The sequence below is a fragment of the Gavia stellata genome, chromosome 9, assembly GCF_030936135.1.
Source record: "Gavia stellata isolate bGavSte3 chromosome 9, bGavSte3.hap2, whole genome shotgun sequence".
NCBI classification, from domain to species: domain Eukaryota; kingdom Metazoa; phylum Chordata; class Aves; order Gaviiformes; family Gaviidae; genus Gavia; species Gavia stellata.
In genome coordinates this window covers 37,175,696-37,195,217 of record NC_082602.1, presented here as the reverse complement: position 1 = coordinate 37,195,217, position 19,522 = coordinate 37,175,696, and the positions used below count along the sequence as shown (strand labels likewise).

At 42.8% G+C, this 19,522-nt stretch overlaps 1 protein-coding gene across 1 annotated transcript in view; it reads right to left on the bottom strand.

Annotated features, from left to right (window-relative positions):
* Positions 1 to 19,522, bottom strand: part of LHPP (phospholysine phosphohistidine inorganic pyrophosphate phosphatase) — a 90,061-nt gene that overhangs the window by 66,290 nt on the left and 4,249 nt on the right. Inside the window, exons 2-5 of the mRNA XM_059821291.1 lie at positions 10,136 to 10,323; positions 9,253 to 9,406; positions 5,541 to 5,604; positions 4,291 to 4,383 (exon numbers count right to left, since the gene is read on the bottom strand). Of these exons, the coding sequence (XP_059677274.1) occupies positions 4,291 to 4,383; positions 5,541 to 5,604; positions 9,253 to 9,406; positions 10,136 to 10,323 (499 nt within the window). The remainder of the gene's footprint in view (positions 1 to 4,290; positions 4,384 to 5,540; positions 5,605 to 9,252; positions 9,407 to 10,135; positions 10,324 to 19,522) is intronic.

Below are 19,522 nucleotides of genomic sequence, written 5' to 3'. Positions count from 1 at the left end.
TACGGTACTTCGGAGGCTGAAGTCTATGGATGATGCAAATGAAGAGATGCACAGAAGGAAGTGTGCAAACTTCAACAGAATATTTAACTCAGTGAACGAAGCATACTTACGCCTAAGCAGATTTTTGCTGTAGGCTTAATAACCTTAATCAAGCTAAATGTGCCAGGGACATAAGGAAATAAAGCTTATACACAAAATCTTGATTAATGTATTAACGCCTTTACACAAGAAATACAATGCATTTACTTTTCTCCCTATTCTCCTTGGCCCAACCAGTAATCTCCCAGCCTTCAGGATCCCGTATTACTGTTAATTATGTTTCTATCTTGGAACTACTAGCTGTGCAAACATCAAACACTCAAAGGGCATCGCATGTGGCCTCCGACCTGGGAGAAGCTGTACAACAAGCCAGGTGAAACAAAGAAATACAATAAACCTCCAGGGCAGATTTCCAAAGGCTGCAGGGCCAGCCTGGTTTCAATAAGCTTTCAGCAGGACTCGAAGCTTGAAACTTGCCTCAGCCACTTCACTCTTCCCTCTGAGATGGAAAATCTTTCCCCGTCGTGGCCGGTGAGCGGGGAGGGGATGCCGGCACGGCAGCAGGTCCTCCGTGCCGCTCTCGGGGTGACCTCCCTCTGCTCTCACGCACCACTAACTCCCACCTGAGACTTGCAGGTGGCAGAAATGGGAATTGGTTAACTACCAGTAGTTTATGCACTCCAGTATGACCTGCCATAACTCCCATTAAAGCAGGACAATTTGCTACAGAAAGAACTTTTTATGATTATATAAAACTACCGGAACCTTAACATTATTTAGGTTTTATTGTAAAGCTGTAAAAATCATCCACTGTTACAGCTGCCTTAAAACATATGAATTAGGCATTTCAGTAACCTTTAAGATGTGTTATTCTTTGTCATATTACTGAGTCATAAGATAGGTCTGGTTACCTCTAAGAGGTTTAAATTTCCAATCTATTAAAGTAATACCGGCAATCTGTTATTTCTAGGCCATTGAGGAAAGGTTAAAATGAAAATTGGACTTCGGGGAGTTCCTCCTATTCTAAGTGCCAGTTGAAAACATCTCAGCAGCAGAAGGCAAAGTCAGGGTCTCGGTAAGAAGCAGTTATCAAGGGAAACGACTGGTGATAACTTTATTGATTAAAGCAGCTTGAGAAATTTAAGATTTGCCACTGTCTCGAATTACTGTGGTGAGACAGCTTTATTAAAAAGGTATTTTTCATTAAAAGTCAGGTGAAAGAAAATTGTAATACGTTTTCAAAAGCACAGCTCATCTAAAAAGGTTTAATGATGGTATGGATTAAATGCATTCTACAGGTGGAATAAATTATTGGCAAACATTTTATAAAAGTAAAGGCAAGTAAATCCAGTCCTTGTCATGTCATTACAAATGCAGGGAAATATAGCTCATTCAGGAGACAGATTAAAACATAATACAGTGCATTACAAAGGAACTTATTGAACTGCATATACTGAGTTTTTATTATTATGTATGACTAACTAAAACAACCTGCAAATCCTTCTCAAAAGAACATTAAAGTTGCAAGGTCAAGCACTCAAAAGTTAGGAAAATATGTAAGAATTAAGGTCACTTGCTCTGCTGTATTTTGTTCCTCCTACGCATGTGCATCATTATCCAGGTTTTAACTCCAGCTATTTTTATTATTATTAACTATTTGTTATTATTATTAACTATTTTTTCCATAGTCAAAGCACGAAGTGACTGGTGCCATTACGCAGAGGTGTCTACTGTGTTCCTCCTTGGTTAGGCACATAATCCCTTCATCTCGAATCTCTCTGAATACAAAAAATGACACCTACAGACTAGACATATGACTACAACGAATTGATGGCATTTAATACTAAAAACTATACAGAAAAAGATCTGTGTCAAAATAAAAGTTAGCCACTAGTAGCACTATGAATATCTGGCAAATAGCAGAGAGCGAATAAATAGTAGTCTCTGCTGGGGACTATTACTGCTTTTCCGTACCCAAAACAAATCCTCCTGAAGCCGATGGGAACCAGTCGCCGAGGCTCACCCTATGGGACCATTTTTGCCAGCTTGGTGATGCATTATATCAAATTTTATTCCCTGGAGCAAAGTTTTTGAGACAGGAGTTCTGGTGTCCTGTTGCATCCCTGTAATGATAGCCTCCCTTGGTGCCAGGGGCTGACACAGTCTCAGCACACCGCGAGCTGGGCAAAACAGCGTCTGAGGACAACCGCAACAACCTGCCTATGGAAAAGGGCAAGCAATGCCACTATGCAGGGCCACAAGGATAAAAAACCCCCAAAACCCCTCTTCCCTCCTAATCCTGCGCACTGATCACTTCTGAAAGAAGCGGAAAGGAAACAAACTTTCATGCATCTCATTTAGACAAACAGTATCCAAGGGCTGAGCTCTGTGTTGCTTTTTTTCCTTTGTTCTTTTTTTCAGCTACTTTTTCTTCAAATGCCATTCTGTGTCTCAAATGGATTTTTGGGTTTGTTGGTTGGATTGAATAATTGCCGTGGCTGTACCTGGAATATTATGTTCAGGCTGAGCTATCTTGTTACTGGGAAGATATCAACAAACTGAAGGGAGTACAGAAAAGAGCACCGCAGCGGGTTAGGGTGCAGAGGGACCGAATCACATGGGAAGCTGCTGAGAGCTAAAGACACAGTTTTAGTTAGAGACAACTACTGAAATGATAACAAATCTGGAGGTAATTGGCAGGAGAAAATATCCAGGAAGGCAAGCAGTTATGTTGGTTGTTACCTGGACCAAAATTAGAAATAAGGAGATGCAGTTTAAAAGGGAAGCATCCCGATGAATCTCAGAAAAAGCTGCCTGCCCAAGAGACCTACTTGGCTGTGAACACTGTCCCCAGGGTACTTACAGAAGCCCAGTTGTTTGGCTCACTGAAAACTAGTCTGGACAAAACATTAATAAACGTGAAGCAGGGAACACTCCTGCACGGGGAAGGAGATGGATTAGATGGCCTACTAGGTCTTTTCCATCTCCCCACTCTATAATAAAGTAAAACCCAAGCACATACTGAATTACAGGGCCATAATTTCATCTCCAGGCTCTAGGAACCTACAAGCCACCCAAACTTCACTCCTGTTGTTTATGTCACCAAAACCCCCTGATGGAATTACTACGTTGTAATTCACTGCTGCCTGTGAGTCATCTCATACCCATCCTTATGTCCTGTGTGACATAACAACAAATCAATAAAAAGGATCTGGGCACAACTACAGAGAGGGATAAAAATGGGCTGTACTAAGTAAGCAGGGAGCATCACACATTCAGCGTGTTTCCAGAAAGCGTGATGAATCCAATAACACGGGAGGAGTTTTGGGGTCAATCAGTGCTTCCCGTTCACCTACATTAGAAAATATTTTACTTCTGCCTTTCCCTTTTACTAAAAAAAGGTAGTCAGTGTGACACCAAAGGAAATAAATAACATTTTGGCTGCAATTCCACCATGTTGCAGCCTCCAGACACCAAGTGGACTGCCAGGCATTGGGGCACCTCTCATCTTCTGAGGCACAACATCTTCCATAATTCCTTGGGAAACCTAACTTTTATTCTTTTGTATTGTTTTCTTTAGCCTCCAAATAAAGGAATTTCACAACAGAAGCGCATGTTCCTTTGAACTATATGGTTTGGGAGGAAGGTGAATAAGAAAGCACAGCACAACAGTACAAGTAGAAGGAGAATGCAGTAGAGAATGGAGGGATGGATGGAAGACTCTAAATTGGGTAGAGGTATGGATGGCACAAGTCAGAGCAAAGACAGACAAACAGGAATGAAAAGGGAAATAGCATGCAGTCAAAAAGAACCCTCAAAAAAGCAGAGAAAACAATGTCACACCTTTCAGGAGGGTAACAAGTACGCACAGGGCAGAAGAAATTCAACAGGTCCCCACTTGCTAGCATTTACCCTCTTGGCTGTCAGTCCTCTTTTGTCTACTTCACATTATTTGATAGAATGGGCAAACATGGGGGTTTTTCCCTCTGAAACATTTTTTCAACAATTTTTCTTTTCCTTTTTTTTTTTTTATTTAATTCATAGAAAGATCCTAAACATAAATATTTCTCTGCACACTGGGTCTGGAAAAAAATATTTGCGTATCCACCTAGAGTTCACCATGTCATCCTGGCCACACTCCCTTCAGCCTCTTCTGTAACTTCCCATGAAAGACAGGCAAACCAAAAAAAGAATGCATCAATGGGCGTAACTACAAGGCACAGCCAGTAGTCACGGTATCAGAAACCTTACCTGTTGTGGTGGAACTCCCATTTCTGCTAAGGCTGACTCAAAAAACATTTTTGCTGGTTTTCCCACCACCTCAGCTTCAACGTCACAAGCATACTGGAAAAAAGGAAGAGAGAGACACAGAAAATGCTGATCAGAAAAGGATTTGTTCAACTCCATACCTCCAATCAATTGCATAAAAAGTATGTGATTATTGATTTTTGCCTTTAAATACCACAATGGATTAGCGGGTGAAGGTGAATATCGGAGACTTTGGATAACAAAAGTGTTTACTGTTCTCTGGCAGGAGAGAAAGTCCTCCTGAAACATCTCAAGTTACAAACCTTTTACATTCCCCATCATGAGAGCAGTCTTCAGACTCAGTCCCAGTATCACGCACTTTTGTAAGAGCATCACTCTTAAAGAAATAGCAAATATCCTTCATATGAAATGATCGAAAGTACTGGAGGGCCTTAAAAAATGTAGAGGGTTTCTTCAACCACCTGGCATATTTTTAAAGATTCAAGTGACCAGCCAGATTTGAAAAGTTTTCTTTACCTGCAACTAAATATCAGTACTATGCTGAAGGAGGTGTTTCTAGCTCATTCCTACACAACCAGAAGCCAAAACTCTCCCCAGAACTCACATAGATACAAATGAATGTGCTGCAAGCGTACATTATATCCACTATCTTCTGTGCTTGTATACTACCCTACTTTGCTTTATTTTCTGCATTCACTATGTATTTTTTTAATCTCTCTGCAAGCCTATAAAAGGGAGAATAATGATTCTCTCCTTCTCTCACCCTTAGGTTGGCTTGTCTATTGGGTTCCAGTTCTGCACAGACTTAATCAGGCTTAAACACAGGATTGCACTTAAGTATCTTGCTGAATAAGGGCCTTTTGCTGTAAACTGTTAAGGGCAAGGGCTGTGTTAACAACGCTGCACCAAACATAGAACGGACCTTCAGTTTTTCTTGGGTATCTTGCAGACAATATTCCATGTTTTTCTTTTCTGACTCTTTCTTTCAAGGGCCTCACTTCCAATAAAGGTACCACAATGGCAAAAGTTCACATTTTGAATAAAATTTTAAAAATGAACAAAGCCAGAAAACAAATGAATCCACTCGTCTTTAGAATGCAGCAAATGATTTTCAATCTGTGGAAACTTCCTCCACCAAGGTGAGTAATTACAGAAGACGACCCATATTTATACCAGTTACTCTTTTAACAAGGTGCACAGAGCGAGTAAGCATAATGCAAGCTATAAAATACCTCTAATGCCTTCATATAAGCTCCAACATCAAGTTTCAGACCATCGGTTTCTTTATAGTAGCGTCTGGAAATGAAAGTGATAAAGTTCCAATGAAATGAAAACGTTGGCAGTTAAATACAAAGAAACCACATTTTATTATTTCTGTGCCTATATAGATGTCCATATGGCTGCAACAAAAAGTCAAGTCATCAGAAACTCTGAAGCCTTAATTTAACACCAGGAATTAAGTAAAGGACAGGCTCAGTACCGTGCAATGCTTGGGGAAAAGATCTCAGACCAGGTGCCCATCTGGCATCTGGGACACAACTCCACTGGTTCAAAGGGATTTCAACTAGCTTATATCAAGGATGAACTTGGCCTGTATTTTATTGCACAGTGTACTAGCTGCTCACAAAGGACAACAGTTACATTGCTCTTCCTTTCATCAGCGACGGAGACCCCTTGGCAGATACAAGATGAGGGCTGGCACCAACCAGCAGCTGTAACACCTTCTTCAAGTATATCTGGAAGGGGACCCCAAATGGTTGATCATCGTTGCTTGTCACCAGCCTCCCACATGAGGAAAGCCAGGGCACTGTTTATCGGGACTAAGAAAGCCCTCCAAGCTAAATTTTGCTCCTTCTAAAAATGTTCCTATTGCTGTGAAGCTCATCAAATTAGTTAGTATCTTTACGGTGTTTTTCTGGAATAGCAGTTCACATTAATGCAGGTCTTCTAAGCTCTCCTGATCAGAGCAAAGACAGGTTTCTGTACGACAGGAAGAAAAGGTAGGATGAGCAGTCAGTTAAGATTTTATGCCTTATCCTTCTGCCATTTTCGATTATTCAGCACAGCTTCCCTTTAAAATGACCACTTGACCTTTGCTAGAACAGCCATTAACCTTCTATAGTCTAGCGTAAACAGCTTAATTTTCTGACAATGGCATGACAGAAGAAATTACAAAGCCAATTCCCACTCTCAGCCCAAAACAGATGCTAAATGTAAATCACTCCATTTTCAGGAGGAGGGCATTCTGCTTCAGTGACTCTGACACTTTCGTTTTCTATGGAATGAACTAAAACTTCAACCAAAATCAACCTACTTGCCCAAGGTAGGCACCTTGTTAAGGTCCACCCAATTACACTGATTCTGCGTGTTAAAAACAAAGCTGGCTTGTGGCTGGGTTTTGTACACGGCCCTTTGCATCAACGAGGCTTCTCTAGTTAGGTGAACAATTCATCCAATTTATCATCTCCCTTCTTCAAGTCAGAGAATTTACCTACCACCATTCAGAACTCACACTCACATTACCTAAATGATCAATCATTTAAAAAAAATATGCTCATGGTGAAAACTGAGCTCAGAATATCCAAAAATCTATATTTTTAAATGAAAAATAACGTTTCGAAAAAATAACAGCGCGTCCATTTTAGAGCTGTCTACATCAATGAATGATCAAATAAATAAATACTTTTATATGCACAGGGTACAAAGGCATTTTTGCATTGATCATGTTGCAAATCTTAAACAAAGGTTGATTCTATACTTCATTTTGAAAGATGGTATTACATAACACAAAACTTGGTTATTTTATGTACATTAGCCATTCTGCTGTTGCCTCAACATTTTCTCCTTATCCTTCTAACTGAGAAATAGTAAGGATTTTTTGCCCATGTTGTTGGATCAGAGCGTGTCAGGTAGGGCAACACAATGGATTTAACTGCTCCTTCCCACTGATAAGTTCTACCCAGCTGGATCAATAACCCACAAACTAAGAAGGGATTTTATGCCCATTACAGACTATTGAACCACTGAAAAAAGTTGTCACTACAGTTTCCTCAAGCCAAACATGCATAGTCTTTTTTAAGCCCATACATTGCACAACAGATTAAGAATAACTCCTTCAAGGCCGTTGGGATTTGTCATTATTCAGCACTGGCATTAATAACCTCCTGTTTAGAATCTCAGAATACATCTAACTTAATTGGTTTTAGGAAAACATTCACATTCCCTGACTGGATTTTTCCTGCATGTGAAAGCAAGAGGTCAAAATTTACCTTTAATGTTCAGAGAATAATTAAAAATGTCTTTTGATATTCAAACTACCAAAACAATTGATCTATCAGTTCAAGAGCAGAGTTGTGTTTGCAGGTCTTCGTCATACATGCCAGCCCAACCATTTCTCAGTATATCCTTGGACTCTCCCCTTAGGTCTTCTCGGCCACCGCACTTTACTCACAGCTAGAGGAACATCTACCCCCATGTCCAACATAGTTTGGGTGGAGTTTGTGCATTGCAGCTACTTTCACAAATTGGTAGGCTTTCTGTATTAGCAAATAAAAACTCTCCTGGCTTCTTGTTGCTCATGTATAGCAATTCTCAAGCCACCAGCGTGAAAGTGCTCCGTTACGTATAACATTTTCATGCAGATCAATCAACCTGCAGAGGTGCTAACGCCAACTTTCAGAGATGGCATCTTTAAGTACCACTCAAATAGCAAGGAACCATTTATGTCAGACAGGCCATTAGCCACATCCAGTATCACATCTCAACCACTACAAATGTGGGCAGAAGAAGAAACCTGGCTGACTGTTGGCTGAAACAGAGAATTTTTGGACCACCTGATCCTCCTCACCATTAGTAACTTCAGGATGCTGGAAGATCAAACTGCATCACAAATCCACACCAACAGCCCTTTATGCAAGCATGGCCTGTTGGATTTTTTTGTTTGTTTCGGGTTTCTTTCACTATTAAAAATCATTTATTTTCAGTTCAGACAGGAACACATGGCTACAGGCAGCAGTTAAACCAACACTTCTCGTCTCTGAGATCCTGCAGGGGCAAAGACAAAAAGACAAGCAGGGCCTATAATCCTACTGGCCTCTTGCAATACTCATTCACTTGGGGGTCGCACACATCGAAATCCAAACTCTCCATGACTTCTATGGGTTTTTTAAGAGGCTCTCAGAATTGCTCTTAAAGCAACAAAAGTCCTTTTCCTAGTGGCTTACAAAACTACAGCTATTTAACCCTCCCACTGCCACCTTGGTTCATCAAGGTCTAGCTCACTCCTGAACGCTGACTTTGAAGGGTTGGAGGCTGGCATTTGCTGTGCTTATACACCAGTGCATCTCCAGGTTCTCTAAAAGCTGCTACAATTCCTCCTCAAAAGAGCGGCTATATCTCTCACCCGACAGCAGTCGAAACACATCCACACAACTGCTTACTCTGTACTATCTACAGAAAAAAGACCACTGACAGCTGAAATTCAAGAGATGCCTCACCCAGTGCTGTAGCAGCACAGAGACCCTACTGATGAGTATTTTCAAAGTCATCTGGAGGATTTGGCATGGCAAGTTCAGTGACTGCCAGTGCCCTCTGCAATCCTGAATCAGCACAGGGCTGAACTGTGGCTCATGGGCAGCACCCATACCACCGTTTTTTAGAGACCTATTTCAGTGTAATCACCTCAGTTTTCCCTTACACCCCTGGAAAGACTATAAGAAAGTGACTCAGGACAGGAGGCCAAGTTAGGTGACTGAATTACCCATTGAGGATCCTTCATTAACAGATACCTGAGCAGATCAGCCTTGCAGTCCAGACACATAGATTAACTGCTTAACAGTTGGTACTGTGAATGCCCACACCAATATGTGGCCTCCATTAAGTACAAAGGCACTGGAGGAAATTAAAAAATGTAGCGACTCGAGGAAGAAACTGTGCTTAACTCACCCTCTCCCAAGGGAGATCAAAACAGGCTTCTCCATCCCAATCAGAACTCGGAAAGCTTCATTAAGGTTTGCATAGGTGAAGTTTTCTGCTGCATCTCCGATAACCACACAGTTTGGGTTTGCTTTATCAATCTCAGCAAATTCAGGGACAAGATCTACAGAAGGCAGAAAAAAAAAACCACAAATCCCTTAACGTTTCAGATCCCATTGGAACTGATGGTTTTCCCCAAGATTTGTGTTTCCCTTCATTCATTAAACAAGGCATTAAAAAAAAAAAAAATCCAACTCTGAATCAAGTGTTCTTCAGACCCCTCTATTCCTGACTGGATCCTGCTATTCATCTGTCCTACAACAAAGAGCAAAAGAAACCATTTCCTACCCTTGCCTTAGCTCCCGCCACCTACATCTCACGTTATACCCAAGCACCTAGACCCGAGGCAAACTCCTGCGTAGTTGAATGAAAATGTCTAATAACGAGGGCAGGATCCACCTCCTTTCTCCACACCCACATTCTACCAAAGAAAACGCTTTAAATTTAAAACCTCTGTCACGATAACAAAGACAATGTAATGTCCTGCATAAGACCTCACCTATCTCCCAGTCTCTGTGGTTAAGCAGCAGACTCCTCTGTGCACTTGCTGATCCCCAGCACAACTCTGTACCTTCACCGTACCACTGCCATAATGGAGATCTCGCTCAGACCAGACCACTAAGATTTATTCCACAGTCTCATGACTATGGAAAAAGCTTTTCCCTGTAGGAAAAGAACAGCTGGGAGCTCTTCCCCACAGGAGCTATGGGAATTCACTGCTCTATCGCAAACGTCCACATGTCTCTGGGCTGTCCCCCTACGTGTCCCAGCATCTGCTGCAGCGTTGTCCCACCGTTGTGCACGAGCAAGTGCGGCCTCAGGCTGCGCTCCTTCAAAATGCGGCAGGCTGCTGGTGCTGGGGCAGTGACTTCGGCCACAGAGATGTCAAAGCCCATGCCCTGGAGCTTCTTCACGAACTTCTCCCGGGTCGCTTGGGTTTCGTTAGTGCAGAAACGCAGCTTCAAACCAGATGCTTTGATCCTGTTGAGTAAAAGTGACAGAGGAGTTAACCGGACGTAGAAAAGGAGCTAGGAGTATCCGCTTTGCTGTCCCACACCTAACTTGGATAATTACAATAAAAATGCAAAGAGGAAATGCCAGAACAGGAGCAGGATCCCTTAGCGCAACCAAGACACACCTAAAATACTGATTCCGGGCAGTACAGCTGCAGTTTTCAGGTGCAGAGCCCCTGCCATAGCATGTAACTGCCCCTCTGGAGCAGAGAGCTAAGCTGAACATGGTAGCACAGGAGTTGCCCACCATCCCCAGGACACCACAGTCTGTCAGGCACACACGCCCTCCACACATCAAAAAACCCCAAATCCAGTTCCTTTTCTTTAAACCGGTCCATGGATGCAGACACACATGACCTGAAGGCACTGCACAGCCATGAGTACAGTAGCTGGTGTGATACCACTGGCTGTTAGCGTTTTAATTTGGATTTTCACCTTTCCACTTACTGATCACCTGCTGCAGTGATCTGCTGGAGGTAACAGCAAGGCTTTGCACTTCTGCAGATGCCAGGTAAGAGGCCAGCTAGTTGCAATGATGCTTATATCAACACCGGGGTGGCTTCAGTTACATGTATCACTTAATCTCTCATAAAACACCTGTGCTGTTACTTGGTGGGTAATCCTGAAAAATATGGTACTTCAATGGATTCGTTAAGAAGCGTTTACAGGTAAATGGCTTCTCAAGGGAAGAAACCATGGCCTCAAGTGCCCAGAGCCAAGGACATGGTTCCTGTGGATCGGTACTCCACAATCTTGTGCAAGTCCTCTGCCTCTGAGCAGCTTCGTTTCCCAACCCAAGCTGTGGTGACCTACTGGGGTTGTCACGAAAAGGCCTCTTCTCCAAGGATGAGTTGTCAGCCTTTTGGAGAACCAATGTATTTCAAGTTGGCCGTGGAAAATTAGAAGCATTGAAAATGTATCACAATTTAAAAAAATTTGCCGAAAGGACTGTCATTCAGCTCCTCAAATATATTAAAATGCCTAATTTTTGCCAGTTTTAGCGTGAATTTGTACATAATTATCTTTGAGGACCTAAGCTAACATAGGTGTAGATACCTAGGTAAGTTTGGGGCTAGGTTTATAAATTTATATTAAAATATTATTACTTTTCTCTGTGTTAGGATGAAAAAGGACTTTTCTATTAGGAAAGCCCCTGCATTGATTTTCAACACAACAAAATGTGGTGGGTTACTTTTCTAGGGAAGATGTTCCCAATCGGTTGGTGTAAACACCGAAACCACCTCGAGGTAACGCATCCGATGACAAACTTTCCATCAAAGGATTCTTAGAAATCCGGTCCTGACCCAGAGAGCCCCTTCCACTTGTTAAAACTGCACGCCAGTGTCTTCTTCAATAACGCAGGTGATTCATTTCTTTCTTATTATTTGTCTTTCCTAATCATAGGTATGTGAATTATCAATTACACTTAGTGGTTAATTGCCCTTCATAAAGATAGCTTTTCTATTTTAAATTAGGCAGTTAATATATTGTAACTAATAGCATCCACTTGTACATTATAAATATATCTTCATTGATTGGAGCAGTGAATGTGAGATTCACTCACAAGTTAATGAAGCAATTGAGTGAAGAAGTGCAGGGTGTACCCAGGGAATAATTATTGTTAATGAATTATGATGTGACCTTCTCAGAACAATGAACAATTGGTGTGACAGTGGGATGACAGTATTCCACATCTGTTATTCGAAACACGGTTTCAGCTGTAGTTAAAAAGCAAAGCAGTGTAATTTGGATACATAACAAACTTCAATAGAGTGTGCCGTGGTTAAAAAAATCTTATTCTAAATGCAAAGCCTATCTGCGCACTCTTAGGAAAAAAATGCCATGATTCACGACTGCCTGTAAGCAGACTTTTGTTGAATAAGATTCTATTCTTTCTCTTCCTAAAGGTCAACGAAATGAATCCAGGAACACCAACCGCCGACTTGGTCAGACAAACAAGCACCCTCACAGGACAGCTTGGTGAAAGCAAAGACTCTGTTTTCCTATGCTACAAATTTAACTTCTTTCTCAGAATTTTAGATGAAAAACAGTTACACTTCTGAAAGGCTTGACCAAAGCAGAAGCAGTCTGGACACATCCTAGACTGCTTCATGCTTTTGTGGCCACCAGCAATTTCCACCTCAACAAACGAGCTCAGTAAATGCTTAGGATCAGGTGAGGTCTACAAAGAGTTAGGCCAAGCTGGTCAGAAAATAGGAGTCCTCTGGTGAGACATGAAAAGGACTCTCAAAAATATTCTGGAACACTAAACAAAAGAAAAATCACCAAGAACTCCAGTGAAGACTTATTTCTACAAAAGTACCTTTTCAATTAAAAGCCACTTTTTCCTTCAAAGTTAGCATCTCTAAAAAGACCCTCTGCTAGCTCTCTACCAAATCCTTGTACGATGCAGTCACACTCACCAGTACAAACATGATTATACACACACCGGGATGAATCCATCCCTCAATGCTCAGCACGGGGACCATAAGCAGCGCTGCAGGCCAGCACGCATCAGCAAACAACTATAACTCAGAGCTTAAATAATCAGCGGGAGCTTTTAACAACGGTTCTCCATGGGAGGAATTCCTGGCTCTACGCATGTTTACAGCAAAACTCCCCTTCAGTTTCACAGTCAGGTTTGACACAAAGAGGAACTAAAAGAGACGGCTTGAAGGTCTCTGTCTGATGGAGGCAAGATGCTTTGCACAGCGAGTCAATACTGCGCTGGGGGCACTGCTGCTAAACTGGCCAGCTTAACGGGAAACCTCGAGCTACTGAGCTGACCCAGCCACCCGTGTTCACATTTTAGGAAGCACGTGCAGAGCAAGTTATTGCAATTTCTAGTGCCAGCAAGTGTGGGGATGTTAGGAGAGGAACAAAGAACAAAATTTGTAATGTGATGCCTTACAAGATAAAGAGCAAGGGATTAGATACCTGCAAGTACAGAAGAATGAGGCAACAGCAGATGAAATACACAACACACATTTTATCAAGATCTCCAGCGTATTACAGATTTATCAGCATCTATATTACAGAAGTGCAGGCACACCCAGGAAAGCCAGTCAATCAGGGCTTCAGCTAACTTCTATATATCGCAGCTGTGATAAAGATCCCAGGCAGACTCCCGAAGCACCAGAAATCAATCCTGATTAGAACGCAAGCTGAGCAGACAGACAGGCAGTACTGCGCTCCATGCTGCACGGACTCTGCATGGTCCAGGTAGCTGCGGACGTCCCGAGGCCACCTCTGGCTCCCCGTTCAGGGCCGTCAGCAGGCTCGCTCTGAGACAAATCCGCTCCGTTTCCAACATGACTGCTCACACCGCTCCTAATGTCCATGGGCAGGAATGGGGGAACTTGAACTTCACTTGCATGCAGGGAGCTAGGCGTGAAGGGAGATCAGCTTCTGACCTTTTGGGGTGTCACAAATAGCAAACTCGGCTAAAAGCATCTCTGCAGCAAAAGAAACTTCTAGGATCCCCTCTCAGAGGGGATGGCAGAGCGTGCAGGGCAGCAGGAAGCAGACGAAAAGTCCGTTTGCACCCCTCCAGCTGCGTGCCGCACAGGCTCTGCTGCCAGCGCCGGCTGGGCTGGCGGAGCAGGCACCGGCTGCCGGGGGAGCTGCCGCGGCACACAGGTGCTGAAGCAAAGGAGCAAGTCACAGAGAAACTTCCAAGCCCAAAATTATAAGCCGACAGATGAGTGCAGAACCAACACACCAACAGGTGGGTAAGGAGACTTTTTCTAAACCTTACCAGAGGAGGCACTTAAACCCACTCCAGACCGAAACAACTGCTCAGTCACCCAAACAATCCCTAAATCTAGAACCAGGGCACCCACCCGGCTCCAGGCATGCTGTGAGCACATGTATATGGGAGAGATGGAAATGAGGTTATTAATTTCAGCCCCAAGCTGCCCCTCATGCTACGCCAGTTCTTTGAACTGACCTTTACCTCGTTCTGCTGGAGCAGGACACGACGCTGAGTGACAATGTCCCACAATGCAATTACCGTGCGTCAGATGAGCCGGTCCCTTACAAATCACCTCGAACTTTACACATCTGCTGGCTGTCAGCATCTGCCAGGTTCACTCACCCGAAAATAATGAAAAAACTCTCATTATTGTTCCATAACAGGTAAAGTGTTAGGACAATTATTAGACATCCTGACTGACCTTGTGCAGACTTAACCAACTGCCCTTGCCAACCTTTACGGGCAGCCTTTGGGCATATAAAACACAAAAACTGTTCTTTTAGATGATGTAAAGGTTGCGACACCCGTAAGAAAAGAAATGGCCTCAGGATCTAGGCAAGAAGCCATCACTCCTTAAATTCACGTTGTCCTGCACGTGGCAGAAGCAACTAAGGACACGATGTGAGGCTAAACTTCAGACTTTGACCACTGCCTTTTGCAGTGAAGATTTTTCCTAACACGGGAGCAGAAGGAGAGTGTTGCCCGCAACTGGCAGGTCCTGTGCAGACAGGGAGGGGGACAGAAAGTGAAACCCTGGAAGAGGCAACAAGGCTGAACTTGGCAACTCTCCAACACCAACTTCAAAGGGGTTTGGAAGAGTACTGGTTATGAGATTTCCAGAACTGGCTTTTTATCCTGCTTTTGGTTTTTCAGAGTAGTTTGGGGTTTTTTTAATTTAAAAGACAAGAAAGCATGCTAAGCACTTATGCCATTTGATTCTTTTCCATCAGCAGATGAATACCAGTGTGCTTCCATGTAAACTTGTCAGCACTCTAATACCATCTCTGAAACACGGGGAAATAACAGTACTGTAGAGTTATCTACCTGCGACTGAACAATAAAGTAAAACCAGGACTTGTGCAGCAATGCCCTCCTCCCACCTGGGCAAGGCTAACGTTTGCTTACCACCCTCTGCAAGAGGCAGCATGCTGGTGCTACAGGTAAAATATCTCCTGGCAAGAGGAGACGAAACTGAGCCAAGAAACTGAGCATAATGGTCAAAAGTAGAAATGACTTGCCTAGTTTCAAGGTCAATACAGAAGAAAGAGTTTGAAAAGAGCAGAAATTTATACCACTTCTTTAGACTGCCTGGCTGATGGAGAACCGACAGTCTGCGTAACAGTGGGTAAAATCTCATCCAGACCACAGAATGGTGAGTGATCAGGACAAAGGGAGGTATCAAAATCTTCTGTGCCCTCAGACACTGCTGACTAGCAGGCAATGGGATGTTTTTCCATTGCCCACGAAAGCCTCGCTGGCTGGCCCTGCCACTGCTGGGGAGTAATTCACCCAGCAAGTCACACACTGCTCTACACAGAAGGCAAAAAGCCTCTCCTACCCCTGCGATGAACAGGTTACATCTTGAAGTGTCAGATTATGTTATATCTATGAAATAATGCAAATCCCGAGCCTGATCTTGCAGGCTTTTCCCAGGAGAACCTCCCACTGCTGGAGCAGGATGCACACCTGAGAAGAGGACGCAAAAGGGTTTTCTGGCTCAGCGCTGGCTGAAAGCGATAACCCCTTCTGGGGTCCAGCTGTGGAAATGCCTGTGTCGGGGGAGTACATACGTTCTGCTTTATGTGCCCTCTGCTTAAAAAGAGTATTTGTGGCAATAATGCATTATCCTTTCTCCGTGAATCTGCATTCATGCTATTTTAGGGGCTACTTCAGCAGCATTTTTCATCTTCAACTTCAGCTTCTGAAATAACACCAAGCAAAATCATTATTTCAAAAGTCTGAAGGAGGCCAGCCATAAAATCCCTCCTCCATCCTTAGTTCATTTGGCCAGCTTTCACAGCACAAGCGTCTCCCAATCCCACAGAAACACTGAACTTCTCGGTGTTTTGCTCGGTGGGTGCGATGAGATCAGAGGAACGTGGATGAAACCCGACATACGCTCCTGTGACACAGCAACGTTGGCTTGCTTTCTGATTGTTCCTTCTTCATCCCGGTGTCCAAACCTTCCCATTCCTCTGATTTCCGCCATCCTCACAGTATGTCCAAACTGCTTAAATCTTGTTGTCGCATCTCTGATGCTACTTTTGTCCCCTGATCTCCTGGTGTTTCCATTCACTGATGTCCTGTCATTGGCCCTGAGTACAGTCGAGCCCATTAAAACTGCCGTTCTCTGGTGGTCCAGCTGTCTGCTCCATATAGCAAGGCTGGCCTGACAAATCCTTACGTAGGGCACTTTTTGGCCCCGCTCCCCCTTGCTTTCTTGTGTCTGAAACGCATCTCTACATCTGCTATCTCACGAGCACAATTTCCTCTCCAGACCCATATGGCTCACCTCTCTCTATATATAGAAGTGGATAATTTGGAGGGAATCCAAAGCAGGGATTGCAAAAGGGATTAAAAAATAGGAGGGCATTACCTTTGAACAGGAATGAAGGCAGATTAATAGGCACATATGAAGGAGCCACGAGAAAGGAGGCCAACATTATTTAAGGGTGGGCAAAGGTGAAATAAGAAAGGGTACCGTTAGAAAACTAAAGACTCTGGAAACACCAGTTGTGACACTGTTTGGCAGCAAAAACTGATAAATCACTGAATTGTTGTTCAAAGTAAACTTTAAAAACATACCAACACCTTTATTTAGGTATTTCAATCATCCTGTTTTTTTCAGCGATAGAAATAAATACTGGAACTTGCACATTAAAGCAAACACAAAATCCATCTTGTCCTGAATTTTCTACAAAGGCTGCCTCTCTCTGACACGCTGAATACAGCTGGATACCACCCACAATTACTGAACCAAATACCTGATACCATAAATTATATTCCACCTGCCTGAACAGAAGGGTAGACAACAGATTTGTCTACAGATTTGTAGACAACAATATGCCACAACAGTGAAATCTAGAATTAAATATTTAATAAAAATAATACATGCTTTTGAAGTGAATCTGCAGAAAGGAGGCACAAAGCAGAATGTAAGAAAAATCCTTCTGGTGCATTATGTTCAGTAACAAGATGCATTTAATCGCTGCAGATTACCAAATCAGCTTGAAGTATTACACCTAGCAGCCCCAGACTTCAAGCACACTTCAAGAACTGAATCAGGGCTTCTCACCTCGCCTTGCAGTGGCTGCCCAATTGTTATATCGCAGCAACACAATATCGAGTACAACTCAAACATATGGGTGTTTTTTGTAACAAAAGTAACCTGTGATAGACTTTAAATACTTGGTAACTCTCCACTTGGAGCTGTCAAGAAAAAAATCTGAACTTTGGGGATTCAGGTAGCATGAACAGGTCTGGAATATATTTATTTGCATTAAGCAAAACATTTTTATGGACAATATAATGAATCACACTCCCATAGCTTTCATTCTATTCTAAAAGTGGTTGGGGTTTTTTGCCTCTGAAGCTACTAAGTATTCCATTAAAATTTCAGTCAAAACCAAGTTATCTTTGTCTCTGTCAAATTCTTACTTTGTCTACAAACAGCATCTGTTTGTAAATAATGAATTCTATTTCTCGGAAAAAGAAAGTAAATTGCCCAAAGGTTTCACTTAGCCTATTGTACAGAGAAAGAATTCACTCGCACATGCTCTGCTTACCTACTTTAGAAAGTACTATACTATTCCATTGCAATAGCTCCAAGACCAAGCTGCGTTCCAACAAACATGGTGTGATTTTAATCTGGAAGCAATCGACAGCTACTTCCAGTGCCTCACTTGCAAAGACAGCATGGAATCTGAATGACGATCCTGCTGAGGATACACAAAGAATCAGACTCGATTCTAAGATTCCAGACTGAGCTCAGCAAACATGAAAGAGGGGGGAAAAAAATTACTACCGCAGTGGTAAACTGAAACAAGCCAGCACAGAACGAGGCAGAGTGCTGCTCATCCATCCAGGGATTAATCAGTATTTGTACAAGGTAGTGGACGAACAAGTACCGTTAGGTAATAGCTATCACTGTAGTATCTTCTATTATTCTTTATTGGTAAATATTTGTACGGCACATAATCGTGCTGATGGACAGTAAGTAGCTCAAGACCCTAAAGGTTAATGATGTTTAAATTCCAAAAGGGTAAGCACTTACTCATGCAGTTTGTGTAGACAGCACTTGGGAGTACCCACAACTTCAGGGACACAGACCTTTTTAAAAAAATAATGAACATTGCTGATTAGGAAAGTAAATACGGGTTGGGAAGGTCCACTGCTCTCAGAAAACTGAGGCCATAGCTAATGTTACAGACTACAGAGGAGCTGTGACAGCTCTGTACCCACTGAGGACCAATTCCTGGATCTCTTTCTGGCTCTGCCAGAAAGCTACATGACAATACAGGACTGCTTCATCTTTTTGCATCTCTGCGGCTTCAGAAAGGGCAGGTGAAGCCTACCCTTCTTTGGGATCCATGGATAGAAAGTGCAAAAAGAGTTAAGTGCAAAGACAAATGAACGGATATTTACACAAGAGTTTGTATGGCTTATTTGAAAAAGGACAACTCCTTTGCTAGTGCATGTCCTGAAGGCATAGCAAGCCTTGAAACTTTGAACATCTGCATAGACCATGCTAAGCCATGCTTTGGTTATCTTCTGCGACAACAAAGATTTCCTACTCCTTGTCGCACACACACTTTCAGATGGCTCTTTGTAAACTCACAACTGTCCCACCCGAACCCCCGCACGCTGAATTGCTTTACGGTTCCAGTTCCGCTTGTTCTCCTTGCAATCTTCGCCTTGTTAGACTCTCCAGGTATTTTATTTTAACACGACTGTCCAGCTGCTCCCCAGCCTCCCTGCTCCCCAGATTTCCGTTGCTCTTTTAAAGGACTCTGTAGAAAGTTGCGCTAACAGATGCACTATACTGGCCAAACAACAGGATGTTGTAAATGTCCAACTACTGTGTGCTTTTCATATGGATATGCTAATGGGCACACTATCAGCACACAGCTGTAAATGCAAATAACGGAGAACAGGCTGAGCATCTTTTATGGCTGTTTAACCACCTTCTGTCTTGTAAGAGACCAGCTCCCTGCTATTTGTAAGATAAAAACCGAAGAGCTCACCTCGTGTCAATGCTGTGTAAATCAATTAAGACAAAAACAGCACAGTACAGAGGCACTGTTAAGGCTTGCTCCAGAAGAAGCCTTTAAGTCACAGATGGGCTTTCTGATCTGCTCCACTGGGTCTGCCAGTTAATGGTGCAGAGTCAGAAGAGATGTGTTTTATTTAACTC